Source organism: Peromyscus maniculatus, chromosome 23 (assembly GCF_049852395.1).
Source record: "Peromyscus maniculatus bairdii isolate BWxNUB_F1_BW_parent chromosome 23, HU_Pman_BW_mat_3.1, whole genome shotgun sequence".
NCBI lineage: Eukaryota > Metazoa > Chordata > Mammalia > Rodentia > Cricetidae > Peromyscus > Peromyscus maniculatus.
This window is the reverse complement of record NC_134874.1, coordinates 3,144,563-3,167,252: the sequence shown is the minus strand read 5'-3', so window position 1 is coordinate 3,167,252 and position 22,690 is coordinate 3,144,563. Positions and strand designations below refer to the sequence as shown.

At 54.0% G+C, this 22,690-nt stretch overlaps 1 protein-coding gene and 1 long non-coding RNA gene across 4 annotated transcripts in view; one reads left to right on the top strand and one right to left on the bottom strand.

The window, feature by feature from the left end:
* Window positions 1-1,387: 1,387 nt before the first annotated feature.
* On the bottom strand, window positions 1,388-5,683 carry LOC121825515 (uncharacterized). Of its 3 annotated transcripts, XR_013047785.1 has the most exons (4): window positions 5,245-5,683; window positions 4,442-4,698; window positions 3,702-4,106; window positions 1,388-3,338 (listed from the first exon to the last, which is right to left on the bottom strand). It is a non-coding gene; the product is annotated as an uncharacterized LOC121825515 (long non-coding RNA). The 3 variants fall into 3 exon arrangements; XR_013047784.1 differs by having other exon boundaries at window positions 1,388-4,106; XR_006067835.2 differs by lacking the exons at window positions 1,388-3,338; window positions 3,702-4,106 and having other exon boundaries at window positions 4,397-4,698.
* An 84-nt stretch (window positions 5,684-5,767) lies between these two features.
* Grk3 (G protein-coupled receptor kinase 3) overlaps window positions 5,768-22,690 on the top strand; it is a 97,074-nt gene continuing 80,151 nt past the window's right edge. The window contains exon 1 of the mRNA XM_076560973.1: window positions 5,768-5,979. Within this exon, the coding sequence (XP_076417088.1) occupies window positions 5,867-5,979 (113 nt within the window). The 5' untranslated portion in view covers window positions 5,768-5,866. The remainder of the gene's footprint in view (window positions 5,980-22,690) is intronic.

The window sequence follows — 22,690 nt, the reverse complement described above, 5'->3', positions numbered from 1 at the left end:
AGGGGAGGTGGATGGCCCAGAGAGAGGAAGAGAGCAGAATGAGGGGGAAGGGGAAAGAGCTAGTACTCCCAGCAGGCCTGCAAGCTTGCTTCCCAGCGGCTTCTGTGAGAGGAACAGCAGCCAGCATGCACACAGGCAGATGCGCACACATGCACCCACGTGCGCCCCCCACAGCAGAGAGCTGTGCAGTGAGAAGCCAAGCAAAGACAGGCGTCCAGGATGGAAGATGGACACTCCCACGCCTGGCGTTGGCTGCTGAGACCCAGGCTCTGAGAAGGGGCTGGGGGAGCGGGCCGCAGGCTGACACCTTAATTACCGTCCTCATCACTGGCAATAACTGGCAATAATGGGAGGAGTGACTTATTTTCGCTTTTCCTTCTGCACCTAGAGGAGCTTCAGCCACCCACCAGGTGGTCCACCTTTCTCCTCACGGGTCGCTCAGGACCTCCGGCCTCTGGGGTCAGCTGATTTGACCTGTCTTCCATTCCCTTTCCATCCAGAGCTCTGCTCCGGGTTCCCAGAGGATCCCGGGCTGTCCACACTTCCTGGGAAGGGACCTCAAGTCTCTACTTAGAAGGCAGAGTGAGTCATTGTTAATTGCTGACCAGGGATAGAGCAGGTGGCCTCTCAGTGATGGGGCAGTCAGTCCAGCGGCCCCCAAATGCCTGATGCTTATTAGAGGGTGGCGTGGATGTGTCTCAAGACGGTGCTTAGCAGGCTGGGATCTGGGCGGGTGTTGTAGGGTTGATTTTGGTCTCATTTCTCAGGGGAATGTCACGTGGGCCTTCAGGGGGAATTGGGCACAGAAGGGCCGGCCAGAGGCCAGCCTGTCACTCAGGTCCCATGGAAAGGCTCAGACCACCCCTTACCCAGCACCGAGTATCTGATTCCCCTATGGGCTTTCCCCTATGTGCCCAGGTCCTGCTCTCTGGCACGTACCCTGATCCTTCATGCCCTCCTGACCTGGGTGGATCTCGGTGTGGACCCTGACTCTCCACCTTCCCTGGGGTCAGCACACTCCCAATTCCAATCTTGTCATGAGGGCACGGGAAAGGCCCAGGATTGCTGTATATACCAGCCAACAAAACCACACAGAAAGTAGGACAGACTTTCTTCTGGAATGTTCTCTAGGCTATCCCATCTCCGGGGGCTCTTGGCCTCGGACACTGAGTGCGTTCTGACTCTCTCTAGCGTCTCTTCTGAGTGCTTCTTGTGTAGGAAGGATTACTCGCACTCTGTTCACAGCGTGGAAGCTCCCAGATCCAGCTAAGCTGAGGATGAGCAGGGCAGGACTCTGCTGTGGCAGGGACCCAGTGCTCAGGGCTTAGCCCCATCCTTTTAGTGGTTCTTTAAGTTTGCTTTTGTTTGCTTATTTGCTTTTCCCCCCCCTCTGAGACAGGGTTCCTCTGTGTAGTCCAAGCTGGCCTTGAACTCACGGAGATCCGCCTGCCTCTGCCTCCCGAGAGCTGGGATTAAAGGCGTGCGCCACCACCGTCCTGCTCTGTCCATTTACGTTTTAAGTGAAATTTTTTCTTCTTTTATGTACGTTCTTTGGCAATGCTGGGCCTTAAACCCAGGGCCCCGGGGTTCACCTCTGAGCTGCATCCCCAGGCCTCTGTCACCTCCTAGGTAATCTTCATACAGAGAGCGCATCTCCGAGGCAAGAATCAGTCTTTATGTCGTCACTTAGCCATCGGCGTCTGTGTAGGTGGTGGTGTGGCGCAGGTACTGGAGTACAGGATTAGGTGTGTTTAGCTGAAAACCTGCTGATGGAGAGAGCACATTTCCCTCCTGGACTAGTGACAGTGAGAATCGTGAATGTCCCGGGTACCGAGGAGCCTGAGTTCCTGATGCCCAGAGCCGGTGTTACAGGGGCTGTGAGCCGCTCAGTGTGTGCACTGGGAACTGGGTCCGGAGCAGCAGGAGATGTTCTCAACCGCCGAGCCTCTCTCTCTCTCTCTCTCTCTCTCTCTCTCTCTCTCTCTCTCTCTCTCTCTGTAGGCCAGTGGTTGACATTAGTGTCCTCTTCAGTTACTCTCCACCTTGAATTCTGAGAAGAATAACTGAACCTCACATTCACCGAAGGGCTTAAACAGACCCGTCAGCCAACCCCGTATCCGCCTCCCAGGGCTGTGGTTAAGACAGTTGCCGCCATCCATGCGTGGCGTTTCTCCATGAATTTCAGGAATTCTGGTCTTTGAACTTGTCCTTCACCTACCATCTCCTTAGCCCTGTGTTCTGTGTTCTGAAATAGAGTATTACTATGTAGCCCAGGCTGGCCTCACACTCCCTGTGTAGCCCAGGCTGGCCTCAAACCTGCCCCATCATCCTCCTGCTCTGCCTCCCTAATGCTAGAATTACAGGTGGGGACCTGCTGTTGGAGAGATTTCTCCAGCCGGTGGCATCAGTGGAAGCAGTGTGATGTGTGTGTGTGTGTGTGACATCTACTGTGTCCAAACTCTTCCAACTGAAGTTGACTCCCATCCATTTGCGACTAATTTTTCATTCTGCATCATCCCCTTCATTTCATCGTTCAGGGATCACGTGTACAGTCTCAGCAAGCTCCGATTACGAGATGAGTGAGACCAGCTCGTCCCTCCTCAGCTCTTCCCTCTCAGAGGCTGCTAGAATCTGGTGGGTCCCAAAGTATGTTTTCACACTTACTAATCTCTCTTGTGTGTACGTGTGCGAGTCAAGGAACACGTGCCGCGGTTTCTCCACTCCCACCATGTCGGTCTCAGGAATGGAACTTAGGTTTGACAGAGTGTCTTTACCCACGGAGACTTCTCGCCACCGTCGGGGGGAGCCGCGACTCGAGTGTGCCATTCTCAGCCACGCCCCCCCCCCAATGATGCAGTGTGGTGGAAAAGAGAGAGAGAGCACACCGCGAACTGTGTGGGAACCCTGGAGTTCTGTCAATTCTCAGAAGCAGCTTGCCATCTGAGCGCTTCAGTCCTTTGGGGGTGGAGGGGGCTGGGCCATGATTGTTTGCCAGGGACTCCTGCCCACCGAGCACACACGTGGGTGGCGGTTTGTTTTCTGCATCCTTCTAGTGACTGCAGGCTGGCGGTGCTGGTGCTTAATGACAGGACTCAGAGACTCGGTTATGACAACCATGTCGCTGTCATCAGGGCCCTTTGTTTTCGGGGAACAGGAAAAGCTGCTTCACATCGAAAGGCTCCAGCTACGAGAAGGAGGAAGGTGGAGTCCGCAGAGGGAAGCCAGAGTGGGCCACCTAATACTGTCTCCGGAAGTGGTACCTGGGCATGAAGTCAGCTGACTTACATGATGAGGGGCCTCAGAAACAGGGCCACGTTTTTTTGGACATGCTGTTCCTTCTGTTGGAAAAGCAATTGCTTGTGTTTATAAATGGACATCACTTTTGCCATTTTTGGTTCCTTTGAGATGCCCCAGGGAGATGTTATTTTTGGTAAGGGGGGTCTTCCTGCTTCAGCCTGTAACTGTGAGTCGCTGGTTTGGAATCTTCTCTAGCAAGGGAGAGTGAGCAGAGCAGGAGGTGATCTTGATGGAGGGCCAGCTAGGTGTCAGGCAAGGCGCTTGCCCATGTGTGTGCTCACGTGTGTGTGTGTGTGTGTGTGTGTGTGTGTGTGTGTGTGTGTGTGTGCTCAAAAGGGCAGCCAGATGATAAACTTGGGTGTTGTTCCCAATTGGCACTTTTTAAAAAAATTACACTTACTTACTGTGTATGTACACACCCATGCAGAGGGCAGAGGTCACCTTTCAGGCATTAGGTCTCTTCTTCCACCAGGGGATCTGGGGACTGAACTCGGGTCATCACACTTAGCAGCAAGCACCCTCACTTGCTGAGCCACCTTGTTGGCCCCCCACTCATCTTGTTTCCTGAGGCTTGGCCCCTTGATGGTCTGGAATTCACGGATTCAGCTAGGCTGGCTGGCCAGTGAGCCCCCCCCCCCAGCTCTGCCTGCCCCGCCTCCCCAGTGCTGGGATTCCAAGCATGGACCCACGCATCCTATGTGGGGTCTGGGGATCGAACACAGGTCCTCATGTTTGTGTGGCAGGCTCTTTCCAGGCTGAGCCCTCTCCCCAGCCCAAAGGAACATTTCCAGGTGCTGTCTGTCCCCCTTCTGTGGACACAAAAGATCTGGTCGTAACTGGTCTCGTCGCCAGGTCATCAGTGAAAACATAGCCAGGAGAGAGCCGAGATGCTACCTCTGATGTCTCCCAGTCATTGAGTGGAGACCAAGGCTTCCTAGCTCACTACACACCACAACTGGGAAAAAGAACCCAGCAAAAACAAGCATCTCGGGTCACAAGAGGTCAAGAAAATGAGTGAGGCCGGGTGGTTTATTTGTAAAACCCCCCAGATGACTTTAAAAACACAACCTTTGGGGAAGAAACTATAGTGATTCAGACAAAAAAAAAAAAAAAAAAAAAGGCAACATGCTTTTTGGGAACTTACCCCTCCCTCCACCTCCGGTGGACAAGACATTCTGTGTTCCCATTTTTGGGTGAAAAAGAGGTGGACGTGGAAAGCCCAAGGTGAAGTTGGGTTCGGCCTGTCTCTGCCTGGTTTACGTACACAGTGGGCGCCATGGGGTGATGCTGGTGCTGTGCGGCAGGCAGACCCAGCTCCTCCTCAGGGCCTTCCCATCCCTCTCCACCTTTTCTGCTCCCCCTATGTGCTGTGCCTCGGAGCTGGAGAAACTTCTGGTCAAACTGGTCAGTTGGCAAACAGAGAGGTCAGAAAACAAAAGCTGGTCATGTGACGGCAGACCCAAGCCGCTTCTGCAAGGACAGCCCCAGAACTAGCCAAAACTTGACCCGTAATCACCCCTTCAACTAAGGACAGAACGTTGACTCCAGCTCTCTCCAAACCGGGGGTTCACTGTACCCTGTGAGTGACCGCTTGGGTAAAGACACTTCCAGCTGAGGATGTCATCAGATCCTCTGGGCCCTTAATGGGTGCCGCGTGGATTCTGAGTGTGGACCTGTGTGCCCGGCGGCAGAAAAATAAGTAGTGACCCAGGCAGGGTTGGGGCGGGGGGTAGTGAAAAGGTCACCACCATGGAAGGCGCAAGCCCCTGGAAATTCCCTACTGCCCAGGGTCTACTTCAGTTCTTCGGCCTCAGTTCTACTTCCCTGAAAACCCAGGAGGCTGAGCGGAGCTCTCAAGGAGGCGCTTCCTCTTGTGCCCCTTGAGTTGGTTGTCAGCCCGCAGGAGCCAGAATGCCCTAAGCCTCCCGCCCCCCATTGGACACGTACCCTGGGGCCTTTCACCTGAGTGCAAGCCGGCTGTGACCTTGAACCCAGAGTGCTTCATCAGCTGGGTCCCCAGGGCCAGCTCTGCTCCAGGGCGGGACTCTTCACCCCGCTTCACCCTTGCGCAGCAGTAGCCAAGCAACTTTCTCCACGATTTCGGTTTCTCTTGGCTTGGTTCACAGAGGGAGGTCGAGGGTGGGGCTAGTGGCTGGGGACACCCCCCGGGGAGTAGCTCTGACCTCCATCAGGTTTTGGCAATCACCTGAAAACACAGGTGAGGCCGCTCCAGGGTAACTCCTGGAAGTGCCTGGTTGACAGGGTGCTATTGGAGCCCTCCTGGCAAGGTCCCCCCGAGTCCTGGGCAATCTGGGCTGCGCCCCGGGGAGCTAAGGGTGAGGAGAAGGGGAGGGAGGAAAGGGAGGAGGGCGAGGGAGGGGAGGAGGGAGAGGAAGTCCCTGGTGCCTGAGAGGCTGGGTCAGGAGCGCGTGGCCGCGGACGGTTGGGGGCGCGCCGCCGGGCTTGGGGCGCGGAGCCGCGGAAGGGGCGGTGCGTTCGGGGTCCGCGTCGGGGTCGCGCGTCGGGCGCGCCGTGGCCCCGTCGGGGCGGCGGGAGCTGCGGAGCCGCCATGGCGGACCTGGAGGCCGTGCTGGCCGACGTCAGCTACCTGATGGCCATGGAGAAGAGCAAGGCGGCGCCCGCTGCGCGCGCCAGCAAGAAGGTCGTCCTGCCGGAGCCCAGGTACGGGTCTGGCCCTCCGCGCCCTCTCCCGTCCCCTCCCGTCCCCTCCCGTCCCCTCCGGTCCTCTCCCGCCTTCTCCGATCCCTCCAGTGCCCTCCCTTCCCCTCTGCCCCGCTGTCCCGGGCTGGTTGCAGGACCCCCTTTCCCCCCTGTCCCCCCCACCCCACCCCGCCGCTCCGCAGCAGTAAGTAAGACCTTCCGTTCCCAGCTCTGTCACCAGCTCCCTCACCTGGGCCACTTAACTCAACTTGGACCCCTGGCGGCCTGCCCTTTCTGGAAAGGATGACAGAACTGCTTGAGTCCAGCCGGGTCTTGCAAGACTGTAGGTTCCCGCTGAATTGGCCCTGGCTGGCGACTCCCTCCCTGCCAAGTTGCCCTTTTATCCCCGCGGATTGATTATCGATTTTTTACCCAGGTGTGATGGCTTCTTAGGGCTGGACTTGTCCCAGGGCGTTCCCACCGGTCCACCGGGGTTCCAGAGCAGGGCTGAGGGCTCTCTTCTTAACCGACCCCACGGCCAGTTAGTTGCCGGGAGGGGGACAGAGATGGTGTGGTCCCCCCCCCCCCACACACACACTGTGCACAACAGTCCCCGGAGATGGCAGTAAAATCGGCTCTGACTTTATGGCCATCCCCTGAACCATGCAATTCTGTAAGGATCTAAACCAAAGTTGCTCCCCGGTTGAAACGGCCAAGTGTGACACACCCATGTGGCACCAATGTTACCTTGATGTAAAGGGAAACAGACATGTTTCAGTATTTTGAGGTGCTGGGGATGGGACCCAGGGTTTCACATGTGCGAGGTAGGCAGTCCACATGCACAGCCCCCCAAAGAACCGTTCACTGCTGAGCGATGGTCAGATTGGTTTTTTTTTTTTTCCAAGTGTGTGTTTGTGAGCCCCGTGATCCAGGGAGCGTCAAATCCCTGTGCTGTGTTTGCTGGGAAGATTCATACTGTACACACAGCTGCGCTGGCTGGGTATTTTTGGCTTGCCTTCCCTTCCAAGCCTTGGCCCCTTGCTGTTTTTTTGGGGGTATGTTGCTCCCTGACAGAGTAAACCAGCCATGAGGGGGGGACCTCAGTGGACTGTGGTCAGTCCACGCCCTCCTGGAGTTTAACCTATCTGAAGCTCCCTGGAAATGGGACTTGGTTGGAATCTCTAGTAATTGGGAAGGGGGAAGACCCGGGACTCCCCAAGTCAGATTCAAGCTTCAGCTGAAAACCCTCCCTCTGGGGGACAAGAAAAAGCTCCTCTTCATTCTCTCCTCCCTTTCCTCTGCCCCCACCCCGTTGAGGGGCAGGGAATCTTAAATATGTATGGTTTCTATATATAAAACCAATAAATCACAACTCATGGGGAGTTCTGTGGGGGAGGGGGATAGACGATGACTAAATTTAGGAAGGTCCGTCTGCTCATCTCTCTTTTTTTTTTTCTTGGTATTTTGAACCCTAGCTGGGCTTTTCCTCCGCACTCTCACCCTGGGGCGCACACCAACCACAGTGCCCGGGGCCTTCGCTTCCCTGTACCGACACCTCTGTTTTCCCACGGTCTTCGTCGTCGTCGTTGGTCATGCTTTCTTTCGAAGGAGAAGTGGTGGTGTATACAGTTGAGCTCACAAAGCCCCGACATTCTAAGGCTGAGGGACGTCAGCAGGAGAGTCAAGTTAGGGAGAGACGCTCTCGAGGACCGCTCTTCTGCGGTCAGTTTTCAGGCCGTCTGTCCCCCTCTTCTCTGTCTGTCTTAGTGACTTCAGCCCTTAAGAGTAACAACCCCCCGGTGATGGTCCCTCCCGGTGCCTTGTGAGGGTTTGGCTGCTGGAAGGCATTGTTCAGAGTTGTGTTTGCCTAACGAGGAACATGTATTTGAACTTGCCTGTTGGTCTGTCACTATCGTTTTTTTTTTTTTTTTTATTTCCAACTAATTATCTGGTCACCGTCCATATTCTTCCTGCTTCCTGATCTCAAGCCACTCTGCCTCTTCCCAGTTTTCAACAGAACCAGACAGTACCGTGTTAATGATAACGAAACTGGTCTGCAGGGCCCAGCCTCCTTTGCCTGTTACGAGGAATCTGGGAAAACGGAACGCTGAGCCCAGGGGAGCGTTGGCCTCCCCCGAGAAGGCAAGAGGCAAACATTTTGTTATGTTGACATATTATTCAATTAACGGGCCGATGGGTGTAAATCCTCTGCAGGCTGACTATCTGTTCAAATCACATCTCTGCTGTAGTTCACCCAAACATTTGTTGGGCTAATGGAGCTGATAATGGGGCCTGTTGGAGGTGGTGGCTGTGACCCTCAACCAGCTCATTTATCTGCTGTGTCCATTGTATGCCTCAGTGACAAGAAATGTTCCGATTGAATTGGATCTAACTCACAGGCGCGGGCCCGAGAGTCAGGCTCTTAGTCATTCCCGTTAACTAAGACAGCTCTTCGCACTGGGTCCACTTCTCTGTTAACCTTTTCCAAACAGAATGTTATTGAGTTGACCTGGAGTCACACGTGGCTGAAGGAAGTTGAGTAATGAGGCTTGGTCTTCCCCTGAGAAGCCCTTTCGGTTTCTTGGACGTTGACGATGTTGGGCCCTCCATTAGGAAGCCCCTCTTGTCAATCACTCGTGCAGAATAACCGGGAGAGCAGAAAGAACCTGGCTGAGATCGTGGGCCAGAGAGCAAGCTCAACTATCAGTCCACACGCTCCGCCTTGCCGGCCAGGTCTTGCTCGCTGCTGCATGGGCCGGGGACAGCTGACCCACACACTTCCAGCTTCTGTCTCCCATCTTGCTGTAACAGCAACACTGAAATTACAGATGTGTGCCACCTTGTCCCTCTTTATGCGGGTTCCGGGGATCCTAACTCAGGTCCTCACGCTCTTGATTTTCTGAACTATCTCCCCGGCCCTGTTGGTTGTTTCTTATCCTGAGTCGGTAGCAGTGGTGGACCCGTTTCTCAGAAGCCGGGCGCGGGGATATTCTGACACGACACACGGCCCTTCCCACTGGGCCTCTAATAGTCAAGACACAGTGGGTCGACCTGGGCAAGAGCTTCGCTTTCAAGTGTGGGTGCCCCACTGCTCTATTCTACCCCGGACCGGACTGGCATCGTCAGGATTCTGTGGTTCTGCATTTGCGGAACGCATTGTGCTCTCGAAGTGCTTTCTCATGACCCGTGAAGAGCTGTCCACGCTTGGCAACACATAAGTGACATGGCTGTTCTGGTCTCCTGTCTGTCAAACAGCCCCCCCATCCCCCCCCCCCCCCCCCCCCCGGGACCAATGTGGAAAGGGTGTGGCTCTCTGTCATTACACATTGTGATCTCTTGAGATGGCCCTCCCTGCTCAGCTTTTAGGATGCTCCTGGTTTTGTTCTGTGCCCGAAGTCTAACCTGGAAAATGTGATGAGTACTGATAGGGGTGGGGAGTGTCCAGGTGGCGGCTCTCTGCAACGCTCCCACCCCCAGCACCACAGACAGACAGACAAACAAGCAAACAAACAAACAAACAAACAAACAAACAAACAAACAAGCAAACCCCTAGAGCCTTCGGGAATAAAGTATTTCGTCTTCAATAGGAGTCATTCCAAGAGAGAAAGCACTTCTTCCCAACAGGCACAAATTCAAAAGGCAATTTGTCCTGACCTTTCCACTATTATTTCATTCTTGGTCAAAGTTAATTTGTGCCAGGGACTTGGAGAGGCACGGGATGCTCACAGCTGCCGGTCCTTGGTAACAGATGTTCTGGAGCAATCAATTTGGGTCCTGCCCAGTGGAACACTGTAAAATGCTTGAAATCCAGGGCCCCCGTGTGTCTCTTTGAGGTACAGGCAGTCCTTGTTTTGATGATCTGTTCTTAGAGACAATCTTGGGAGACACTTGCCCAGAACTTGGCTCTCCCCAAAACCCCCAGGAAGACAAGGATGAGACTCAGGGAAGGGTGTCAGGGTTGGAGGAGACGCCGTGAGGGAGAAGTGAGTTTGGGAGCAATAGGGGCCTTTTCTCCTTGGGGCCCCCAACACCCTAACCAAGGAACCGTGTCTGCTGGGTAATGAATGGCACAGGAAATAACGTCACTGGCAACATCGCCTCTGCCAGCCTTGGTGCCTCAAGTGTTGCTGTGGTAGCCACAGCAGCTGCACACCATTCTCCTGCTTCACACATGCTCAAGGATACCAGGGGAGGGAAGGCAGGGGACCCAGGGTACGGGGTGCAGGATGTAGGATGTGAATCTGGGCTCCCCATTCTACCCACTGCACGGCTGAACCTCCCCCAGCTGAACAGAATAGCCAACACACTCTCACCTCCTTCTGTACAAGGCATGGATGAAACCTTTTGTTTAGTTTGGAGAAAGGTCGGGTTAGGAGATCTTAGTCACTGGTGTAGCTCTGAGATACCAGGACTGTCCTCAGAGGCTGTGAGAGCGCAGGGACTCCTCTGGCGCCTCTGAGGAGGGTGATTATGATCAAGTAAATCTGCAGGTGAAGCCTTGTTCCCCACGAGGAGGGCGGGGTTCGGTAACACAGGGGAAGAGCGTGGCGTTCGTCCTTGCTGGAGTGTGGTAAGGAGCTGTGGTCAGCATCGCCTCATCCCAGCTTCCAGACAGGGTTTCCACCTGGGCGTTTGCTCAGAAAAAAGGCGGCGCTGACCCCCACCCCCCAACTTCCATTTCTAGGAAAAGATAACGTATTTAGCTTTATTCTTAATAAAAATCACTATTTCAAAAAAACCTCTCATTAGAGACCGATGAGGTGCGAAGGCTCCCGTTGGGAAAGGAGACGAGCATGACCGTCTCCTTGTCGCTGTGTCCCTCTGCGGACACCGGCAGCGGGAACAGAAGTGACGGACTCTGTGACCTGGATAGTCTTATGTCACCTTGGCACAGCTGGAGTCACCGGAGAGGAGGGAGCCTCAACTGAGAAAAACGCCCCTGTAAGATCAGGTTGTGGGCAAGCCTGTGGGGCAGCTTCTTAATCAGGGATTGATGGGGGAGGGCTCCGCCCATAGTAGGTGGTCCCATCCCTGGGCTGGTGTTTCTAAGAAAGTAGGCTGAGCCAGCCATGGGGAACAAGCCAGTAAGCAGCTCTCCTCCGTGGCCTCTGCATCAGCCCCTGCCTCCAGGCTCCTGCCCTGACTTACTTTGGTGATGTGGAAGCATACGTCAAATAAACCCTTTCCTCCCCAAGTTGCTTTTGGTCATGGTGTTTTGTCACAGTAACAGTAGCCCCGACTAAGACACTGGGTATGTATGTGTGGCCTGGAACTCACTATGTAGACCAGGTTTGGCTTCAGACTTAGAGATCCACCTGCCTCTACCTCCCAAGTGCTGGGATTAAAGGCGTGTGCCTCCAGGCCTGGCTTTTCCACCTTAATTTTTTGAGGTAGGGTTTCTTGCTGAAGCTGAGACTCATTGGTTCAGATGGACTGGCTTGGCCAGCAATCTGCAGGGTTCCACCTGTCTCTAGTTCCATTTCAGATCTGGGGTTGGACATGCGCTATCACAGTTGCTTTTATGTGGTGTTGGGGGTCCAAACTCAGGGCCTTCTGTGTGCCAGGCTGAGGCGCCTCTTCCTGTGCCACTGGTGTCTGGTGGAGCTGGGTGTCCCCATCCGCCTCTCCGGTCTCTCACGTCTTCCTTCTTCAATTTCTAGGCTCATCATTCATACAGAATTGGAATTCCTAGGCCTTCTGATTGCTCCGTGGGTCAGTCCTCATATCCTGTAAATGTCTCTTCTAATTGTAGAAATCATCTTTCGGGTCCTCCGTGCTTTGGCCAAATCATACACATATTTAAATACTTTCTATGTGTGGCATTACAGAGAAGAATTCTGCCATCCGGGTGCCTGGTAGTCGGTGAAAGCCATCCGGGTACCTGGTAGTCGGTGAAGGCCATTCAGATACCTGGTAGTTGGTGAAGGCCATCTGGATACCTGGTAGTCGGTGAAGGCCATTCAGATACCTGGTAGCTGGTGAAGGCCATCTGGATACCTGGTAGTAGGTGAAGGCCATCTGGATACCTGGTAGTTGGTGAAGGCCATTCAGATACCTGGTAGTCGGTGAAGGCCATCTGGATACCTGGTAGTCGGTGAAGGTCAGCTTGGACTCCGCCTTGGGTCTATGCACTTGTCTGACACTGCTCCGTCCTACCATGGTGTTGGGAGCAGGAAGTGGGGATCATATGAGAGGAGGTGGCCAGGACCTCCAGGCAGAGTGACTGGAGAGCCCTCTGCCATCAAGGTCCATCAGCCTCCTGTATCCTCTCTCCTCTCGGCGATGAATATGGCAGAATGGAAGGTTCTAGGAGAGCCTTGGGAAGTCTCCGATCCCTGTCTTCACTTTCCCCACCTCCCACACACAATACCTACTCATTCCTGACCTTAAAATGCTCCCACAGAAACCCCTGTCCTAGGTATTTTTATTCATTCATTAGTAGAGCGTGGAACAAGCGGGAAGTCTCCTGGCGATCGTCAGACACAGGAAAAGGTGGTCTTCCATCATACTGTCTGGTTGTTGGGGTTGTGTGCAGTACAGGGCGTCGCTACACTTCAAAAAGTGTATGACAGTGGCCGGGAGTGCGGATCAGATGGCAGAAACAGCATGTGATGGCAGAAGCATGTGATGGCAGAAGCATGTGCCCAGCATGCATGGAAACCTCAGTGTGATTCCCCAGCACCTTGTACGCAAGGTGTGGTGGTCCACAGCTGTAATCCCAGTACTTGGGAGGTGGAGGCAGGGAGGGTCAGGAGTTCAAGGCCATCTTTTGCTACATAGTGAGTTAGAGGCTAGCCTGGGCTACATGAGAACCTGTCTCAAAACTCAAAAAAGGGAGGAGCAATGGAAGTGTGTGTGTGTGTGTGTGTGTGTGTGTGTGTGTGTGTGTGTGTGTGTGTGTAGCTCAAACTAGACTGCCTTAGATGTGAAGCAATGTATTGGGAGCTTGGTGCCAGGCTGCCTGGAGGAGATGGAGGCAGAACCCTGGAAAGTTGGGGGGATGGACTAGTTGGGCCAGGGAAGAACAGCTGCTGAGCCCTAGAACCAGAAGTGGGTGTGCATCCCAGATGCCTCCTTGGCTTTTTTCTTTGAGCTGCCTAGAGTGGCCTTGTGTGTCTAGAACCTTCTACATAGCATTTCCCCCCTTTCTCTCTCCCCCTGCACCCCTCCATCCTTTCCGGGTGAGATCTGGGGTCTCGACAGGCCTTCTGCTCTTGACTTGGTGCCTTCCTTCCCTGAAATGAGCCAGGAGTGATGGTATGACGCTCTAGGTGGCTCTGGGGAGTGAGCAGAGCAGAGGGCAGTTCTCCCGCTGCCCCCCCCCTCCTCCGCCCCCGCTCTTTCTTAGACCTGAGCAGACTGCAAAACCCACAGGGGCTGACTCTCTCGTGTCTGAAGGGCTCTTGGAGAGCAACCAGTCCAGTCCAGGCACACATCTCTGACACCTTTGGAATGTCTGTAGTGCCACAAGGCTGTCCTGTAGGACAGTCCAAATGCTGGGTTCTTCCTGCCCCTCTGGGGTTCTCCAGAACACAGCCTCCCAAGTATGGCAGCTCCCCAGCCTGCCTTGGCTTTCACGGGAAGTTCTCTGGTTCCTTGTCATCTTGTGTACAATGAGGTGTGCACATCACCTCGTAATCCATAAAGTACAGGAGTGGCTCCGTTTAAATGAGAATCCTAAAGTTCACAAAGATGTCAAGAAGACAGACGTAAAATCCCCGTGACTGCTTTAGGCACGGTATCTTGGGTGTTGAATGTGTGGCCGGCTTACTTCTAAGTTCTGTTTTTAGGAAGAGGTTTTAGGCCCTGTGACTGCTTTAAAAATCCGTGGTTGACAGTTTTCGGACCAGGGTGCGAATGAGAATGTGGACTGATGTGTGGGTTCCACACACACTTCTCATTAAGTGGGTGCCCCGTGAGCTAGAAGGCTTTCCATGTTGAAGGAGGAGGGTGGGCCCTGATCGTATTGATGGGCTACCTTGCCTCGTGAGGACGGTAAGAGGCGCATTTCAGGGATGCAGAAACACACATCCCATTAGCCGGGGAGGCTTCTACTCTCCGGAATCCTTGCAGCCAAGCTCTGCTGTCTCCAGAGCTGGGTGTGACCTGGACCTCAGGAGCTAGACAAGTGCCAACGCTCTCCCTTCCTTCCAGTGCGGCATCCTGAATCACATTCCCGAGCAACACACCCTGGTGTACGTACGCTGCGTGTGATCTGCCAGCTTGGGGGGGGGGGGTTCTAGTATTTCACGTGGAAGACATCCTCGAAAGAAGACTTCCTACGGTTTGCAGTTGTTTCATCCAGGCTTTCTACCTGTATCTCCATGGCTCTTGATAGGGATTTAAGTTAAATTAGACGAAGAGTTCCATGAATCAACCTTCATGTGTCTGCTAAATACCGAAGTCTGTGTTTTAGCTTCAAAGACATCGAAGGCTGTGATATTCTGCCTGAATCCTCTTTGTGAAGTATGGGTGTCTGGAGGGTCTGGGGGCGGTAGAGTGCTTGCCTAGCTCTGTGTGTGTGTGTGTGTGTGAGAGAGAGAGAGAGAGAGAGAGAGAGAGAGAGAGAGGGAGGGAGGGAGGGAGGGAGGGAGGGAGGGAGGGAGGGAGAGGGAGAGGGAGAGGGAGAGGGAGAGGGAGAGGGAGAGGGAGAGGGAGAGGGAGAGGGAGAGGGAGAGGGAGAGGGAGAGGGAGAGGGAGAGGGAGAAACCCTCCCATGCCTGCCTGAGGGACTCGGGTGGTGAGTCACAGGTCCACTCAACCCTGGACTCCAGTGACAGCAAGCTGAGCGAGGGACTGCACACCTGCAATGTGGCCTCACTATTTCTGACTAAATTTGTGGTCATGAGTTGCATGCCCGTGTGTGTGTGTGTGTGTGTGTGTGTGTGTGTGTGTGTGTGTGTGTGTGTGTGTGTGTAGGTGCACATGGAACTGCATGTGTGTGTGTATGTGGAGGCCGGAGGTCCACCGAAGATTTTGTCCCTCGGAAGCCGCCCACCTGGGTTTGTTGAGACAAAGTCACTCACTGACCCAGAGCTCACCCATGAGCTGGGCTGGCCAGGGTTCGCCTCTCCAGCGCTGGGACCGGAACTCAAGTCCTCTCGCTGGCGAGGCAGGTGAGCGCGTTCCCGAGTGATCTCCAGCCCTCTGAAATGGCTGTTTCTTCTGTTACAAAGACACCCGGACTGGAAAAAGAACAGGGCAGCGGGTCTTGTCAACAGGACCTGAAGTGTAGATCAGGGCACGCCCTGGCTGGTGTCCTGGGCACTGCAGTCTGAACCCTCGGGGTGGGAAGGGTTTGGTGTTGATGTAAAGAGTGGGTTCCTGCCTCCTCCCCCGCCCCCTGCAACAGACACATCCAGGGTCTGATCAGCGGCTGGCAGGCTTGGATCCATGTGAAAACAGATGCAGGCCTGTGTTTGTGTGCTGTAGACTGACCTGGGGCACAGACCTGGGCGGCTCCCTTTGGTGGCTTCTCCTCAGCCTGGCTTGTGGCTCTCTCCCATCTGTCTGGGGCAGTCAGTGCCCGTGACGTGACGGCAGAGCCCACTTAGGAGGAGGTGACGAGTCCTGTGGTTTCGTAGTCCCTCCACTTTCCCGCAGCAGTTTGGACCTGAGGTGTAGACTGGTCTGCAGGAAAGCAGCCACCACGACACCAACTTCTCGCTTCCCTTTGTACATGAGTGCACGTGAGACCCTCAGAGACTCCGCTTGTGGCTGTTGGTCACTCATTCCATGCTGTGTCGTAGACTTTTTCTGTGATGTGTTCTTTAACTGCCCTGGGTCCGGGCAGAGCCACAGCATTGGGTGACAATCAGGGACAGGTGGGTTTGACCAGATCCTGATTCAAGCCCCACCACCATGGGAAGACTGGCCCTGAAGAGGGACAGGGTTGTGCACCTTCAGGAATCACAGTTACTTCTGGGATGGAGGGGTCGGGGCGCGGCAGGGCAGAGTGCACCGGGTCCGTGTGAGGAAATGCCCACAGTTTTGAGAAACACGGATGGAGCGGTACAGGATCGGGGACCTGCTGCTGGAGATTTGATTTAAAATACCTTAAGAGGTGGAGGGAGTGTGGGAAGCAGAGGGGTCCCCAATCCTGGTAGCTGCTAAGGATGGGTTCTGGGTATCTTTATACTCCACTCTTGCTGGCTGAGAATAATAATAAAATAATATTAATAAATAACTATTATTATTACTATTATTATTATTATTATTATAGACAGGATGTCATGTAGCAGAGGCTGGCTTCAAACTCACTGTGTAGCCAAGGATGACCTTGAATAGCTGATGTTCTGACTTCTGCCTCTGGAGTCCTGAGGTTACGGAAGGCACCACTGTGCCCTGTTTGTGTGGTGCTGGGGTGGAACCCAGGGCTTGGTGCGTGCTGGGCAAGCAGCCTGGTTTGGGGACTTCTGTGGTGATGGCGAGGGGTGAAGGTGCTGTGTTCTTTCAAGGTGGAGGGCCTCGGTTGTCACACACAAGTGGACGGTGACAGTGTCATACAGATGCACAGTGCTCTGCATTGACGACTTCCTGGTGCAAAGACCTTTGCTGAAGTTCCTTGAGGTCTAGGGTTGCAGTGTCGATGAGGAAACCTGGTGGGGAGATAGGAAGAGCCTGGCTGTCACCCCCATCTTCTTATTAAGATGCCCCCAACTGCTTTCTGTTTTAAAATCATTCGAAGGCCTATGAGCTGGCTCAGCAGGTAAAGGGGCTTGTGGCTGAGCCTGGTGAACCGAGTTCAATCCCCAGGACCCCCATGATGGGAGGAGAGAACCAACTTCCGCAAGCTGCCTGTCTTCTGACTTCCACATGCTCACCGCGACATGCGCACAACCTCCTCCCCCCCCCCCCCCTCACTCCACAACGATGAACGCGTTTCCAGATGGGTTGCTAAGACCAGTAGGGGGAGAAGCAAAGTTTTACTAAAGAGACTCGGGATAATAGAGAGCGACAGTTTCCAGAGCAGGTGCAGCAGTGTACAGATGTCAGTACGCCTCCAGAGAGCTTGTTCATTCCAGAAAACACAGGGGCTGGGGACCTCATCGGTGGTAGCGCGTTCGCCCAACGGGGGGCCAGGCCCTCAGTTCCGTCCCCACCACTGAACAAAGTCAGTGAAGACCATGAAGTCAGTGGATCCTCACTGACTCAGGAGAGAAAGGGGACAGAGTAACCAGTCGGTGATTGCCAAAGTAAGAAAAAACCCAGAGGGCCGCATCCACAGTCCACGGATTAGATTTATGAACAAGTAACTGAGCTGTGGGGGAAGGAGGGGGTGGGGCGGAGCTCCGACAGTCGCTATCACACAAGATTCTCATCCCTCTCCGTGGTGTGCAAAAACAAGTTCCAGAGCATTTAATGTCTTACGTCTGGGAACTTACGTCTGTGAGCCTGGGGGACACACGGGGCTCCCCTAAGCAAACCCTGAGGCTGCAGACTGTGTCGGGGAGACCGAGGGATGTGAAGACCCCAACCGGAAGTTCTCATGTGGCCCAAGTTGGCGAACGCTAGCCTAAAAGACTGAGTGCCCTTAGGAGAGGTGCATGGACCAGAGGTGTCCCCGGATTGGGGATTTATCTTTTTAGATTTCGGGATATTTGCAGGTACATAATGAGATAGGACACGAGTCTAATCACGGAGCTCCCTGGGTCACGCACACCACCCGCCCGTGGCCCTAAGGGGCATCTTGTTAGTGAGGCCTCGTATCAAAACACACAGACGATGCTTTCAGATTCGGGAGTATCTTGAATTCTGGGTCTTCAGATTAGGGGTGCATTGGGTGACTGTCCTCGGATGTGGCGACTTAGCTTGTCACTTCTCTGCTGGGCAATACTCACTTAATGACGTGTCTGCCAGGCTCACAATACTTCAGGGAGGAGGCGGCCGGCGGGGCCAGTGCTGAGTGAGGGTGCAGGCCTTTTCTGTCAGTGAGTCAGTGTTTGCTGGCCAGTTCCTCCTCACAGACTCGGGAGGGAGGTGCTTCTTTGCAGCAGACGCATGGGCCCTGATGCCGTGGTGGTGGGCATTCAGGAGTCTTCACAGTGCCGTGGAGGCGAGCCAGTCCCACCGTGGATGCCGCCCGCTGGCTTCTGTCTCCCTGCATTTAAAGGGAAAATTACCGGCCCTTGGCGCATTTATTTGCTGTGTTCTCCTGGCCTGGAAAAGCCAGCGCCTCCCGCCCCTGCTTCTCTCCTCGTCCTCACCCGTGGAACCGGTCAGGAGCTGCAGCCCTGAACAGCATGGGAGTGTGCAGGCCCCACTGTCCTGGCCGGGTTCTCCAGGCCTCCTCTAGATGAGGCCCTGTAGGGCAGGGGACATCGAGCCCAGGGCTGACTTTGAGCACACGGATGGCTATCATCTGAATATTCCTCATCCTCCCAGGGAGAGCATAGGTTTTTTAAAAAAAAAGCAAGGCCTGGGGGTGCAGGCCTGGAATCCCAGCTACCTGGGAGGCTGAGGCTGGAGGCTCACAGGTCGAAGGCCCGTGACTTACCCTGACAAAGTTCAGAGTGGGCAGCCTAGTGGAGAGTGCTGGGGATATGAAAGCTCGGCGGGAGAGCCCTTGCCTGACACACACTAGGTTCTGTTCAATCCTCACTCAACCCCCCCAAAGAGAGGGAGTTTGCTACCCTGTATACGGTATGGTCGAGGTCCAAAGCGTTGAACTTTAAGACAAGGTTCTTTATGCTTGTGGCATCAGGAACTCCTGGATTCATTTGTTGGTGCAAAAACACAGTTCTAGGAGAGCGGTTCTCAACCTGTGGGTTGCGACCCCTTGGGGGTCAAATGGTCCTTTTACAGGGGTCGCCTAAGACCATTGGAAAACACAGATATTTACATTGTGACTCATAACAGTAGCAAGGTTACAGTTATGAAGTAACAAGGAAAATAATTTCGTGGATGGGGGTCACCACCACATGAGGAACTGTATTAAAAGGTTGTAGCATTAGGAAGGTTGAGAACCATTGTTCTAGGAGATGACATTATTTTAAACTGCAGGTTTGGATACATGGACTCGGTAGCTTTCCTTAAGCTGTGAGACTCTTGTTTTTTTTTTTTTTTTGGCTTTGGTGTTCGGGTTTTTGAGACAGGGTTTCTCTGTGTAGCCCTGGCTGTCCTGGATCTCGCTCTGTGGACCAGGCTGGCTGAGAACTCAGAGATCCGCCTGCCTCTGCCTCCTGAGTGCTGGGATTAAAGGTGTGCGCCACTATATCTGACGCAAGAATCATTTTCTCTAGACAATTCTGGGGAGCCTTACGTGAGAAAAATACTAGCTGAGGAACCTAACCCTTTCTTGGTGACTGGTAAGACAGGAGGAGGCTAGAACCCACTGGGCTCAGGGCAAGGCAGGAGGGGTCGGACTCCTGGAACCTTGGGAGGATGTTTCCCGGGGGGCTCATTTTGTTTTGAAAAGTAACTTGAAGGCTCCGCGTCAGTGTGGGTACCGGATGCCACCCTTGGCAGTTGGCCTCCCTGGTGTCGGTTGTCTGAGAAACTGAGATAAAGGGAAGCTGAGGGCCCTAAGGGTTTACTGAAGGTCAGTGCTGTTGGGCAGGGTGTGGTTTAAGATCTCGTTACATCAGGATCACTGTGGAAGGGCTCGGGGTGTGGTGTGTGTGTGTGTGTGTGTGTATGTGTGTATGTCTCTGTGTGTGTCTGTATGCTTGCGTGTGTGGTGGAGTATGCACATGTGTGTATGTGTGTGCATATGCATTCGTATGTAGGGGAGCATGCACATGTGTGTGTGTGTGTATGTGTATGTGTGTGCATATGCATTCATATGTAGGGGAGCATGCACATGTGTGTGTGTGTATACATCTGTGGAGGTCAGAGGTCACCATCGCTTGTCTCCTTCCGCTGCTCTCCACATTCGCTTTTTCACTTCTTGGCCCGAGTCTCTCCCCGAGCTCCCTGATTAGGCTGGGCTGGGCGGCTCCGGAGCACTGGAATGCCTGTCTCCTTCCCAGTACTGGGATCGCAGGTGTGCGCCCCGGTGCCTGGCTTCTCATGACCCCCGGTTTGGCAAGGACAAGAAGCCAGTGAGCGGCTAGCTCTGCTTCCATGGCTGCTCCCTGTCCCTGCCGTCCTCACCGCCCTTCCGGTGGGCTTCTACTCCAGGTCGGACCCCAGCCTGGGATGCATCCTCAGCAGGAGCAGGGGAGGAGCCAGGGCAGACCAACCTCATTTTAAGGAAGTGACGTGGAAGAGCTTGTCCCTTCTGGTAAAGCTTCCACTGTTGAGAACTTGGTCATGGGACCCCGCTAATTCTTGAGGTGCATTGTCTATTGGCTGTCTGGGTTCTTCTCTGTTCAGATGGAGATGGAGGATGGTGAGGAACAGCCCCCTCAGCGTGAAGGGTCCGGGATGCCAGAGGCTCATTTATTGGCTGCACTTGGCCAGTTGGGATTGGCGGGTTTCAGATCTCAGTCTCCAGCTACTCTTCTGGCACTGTCCTGTCAGAGTTGTTTATCTGGGCCCCCTAGGGTAAGCTGTGCAGAGATGCAGGGGGACAGGGTTGGATGAGGTGCAGTCTGGTGCTGCCCCTTGGGACCCTGGGCAACGAAATTCAAGTATGTTTGATGTAGTGCGAAGGAGAGGGGACTGGGAAGGTGGGTTTGTGGTGCAACTAGAAGGACCAGAGTTTGTGTTGTCAGAACTCACGCACCCAGTGGCTCCTGTCTGTAGCCCTGGTGCAGGGGGTGGAGACAGGAGGATACCTGTGGATGGATGGCCGGCTGACCTCGTGGAAACTGTGAGCTCCAGGCTCAGGGAGAGACTCAGTCTCAAAAAAGGTGTTGCATGCAGGGTGTGGGCATGTTATTGCACGTCTTCCATTGCTTGGGAAGCAGAGCCTGGCGGATCTCTGTGAGTTCTGGGCCAGCCAAGGTCACATAGTGAGACCCTGTTGCAATCAATCAATCAATCAATCAATCAGTCAGTAAGTAGATAAATGGGATAACGAATGAATGAAAAGAAAAATAGAAAAGCAATGGCACACGATAGAGGAAGAAACTCATTGACCTCTTACCTCCATCTGCTGGAACACACATGTGGGCATACATTTGCATCACACTACACACACGCACACACACACACACACACACACACACACACACACACACACACACACCATGACATGGCATTGACTGTCCAGCTCTTGCTGGAGTAGCACAAGGAGCCCGGAGGCCACACAGCTTCACTGGCCTGTGAGCTTTCCGGGACAAAGACTGTGGGTGCTGGATGGTTCACAGCTGTGGGGTTTATATGGGAGACTGAGTGCTGGGGAGATGGAGGAGGTGAGGGAGAAGCTGGGGGATGGAGGAGGCTGAGGAGGAGCTGGCCCCCCTCTGCATGGTGAGACATTCACACAGCCTACTGTAGCAGCCTGTGTGGTCTGGTGGCTTAAACAGCGAGGCAAAGTTTCCATGGTGACTTTGGATATTTGGTTCTGGGTTGTGTGCCTAATGAGTTGTTTGTGGAAAATCTCTAGCAACTGTACATTAGAAAACAAAACACCCAGATCTTGCGGTTTCGTTTCTGAGGGACTTACAGTTTGAAGTGACTGCTGAGCCCTTTTTCTTAAAGAAAAGTTGGCCTGTGGTTTGTGGCCCTGATGAATGGTGACAACTGCCGTCTGGGTGTGCGTGGTTTGCCGAGCACTCGCATACACCAGCTGGCCTGGTCTCCCCACCTGTTTCCTGTGCAACTAGACTTTTACGGGAACGTGATGCCTACCGGGCAAAATATTTATACGCTAGAATAAAACAGCCAGGCCTTAGGCGGAGCTTGTCAGGTTAGCCGCTGAGTCTATCAGGGACGCGCTGGGGCTCCACCTCTCTTCCCCTGGCTTGAGATCGGGTGCCTGGTCCTTCCATTAATTAACTGTGTGTGGGGGTGTGCATTGAAGTTGGAGGACAGCTTGTGGGGGTCCCTTCTCTCCTTTCACCGTGTGAGTCCTGGGTGTTGAACCCAGGTTGTCAGACTTGGCCACAGGCACCTTTCCCTGCTGAGCCAGAGTGACAGCCCTGTCAAGTGACAGTAGCAAAGACGCTTGAGCTGTGGAGCTGTCTGGTCCATGTACGCAGCAGGGTCTCCACGGCACTGCTGTCTCTCTGCCCAGCTGCCGTTCAATTTTAAATAACAAAATACCAGTCCTCCTCAAAGTCAGCAAAGTATCTGAAGAGCTGTTCTCCCATAGAAGACACACCGGTGACAGATAAGGGACTTAGCACGTTTCTCACTTGCTCTGGCTAATTTACCATCCAGGCCCAGGCAGAGGCCAGAAGGCAGACACTGTCCACAGAGGTTTTGTGGTATTAGCTCCATGTGGAGAATAGTGCATGTGTTCCTGGAATCAGGAATCGGTGGGTCACGTGGTCTGTGCAGGCCACAGGATTCCCCTCAGCAATGCCGAAGAAAGGGACCCACAGGCCGCCTCTGCAACAGCAGCCAGACACAAAGACCATACTCTACATGGAATTTCTAGGGGTCACAAGGTACAAAGACACATGGCCCGTGGATGGGTAGCCTCTGGTGGGAGCAGACTTAGATCACCAGTGGACACGGGGATCCTCTGGGCACACTGGAAGTGTTTTGGGATGGATCGAGGTAACAGACCATGTGATTATGAAACATCGTACTAGTCAGGCGGGTGAGATGGCTCTGCAGGTACAGGTGTTTGCTGCCAAGCTCGGTGACCTCAGCCCTAGGACCCACATGGTGGAAGGAG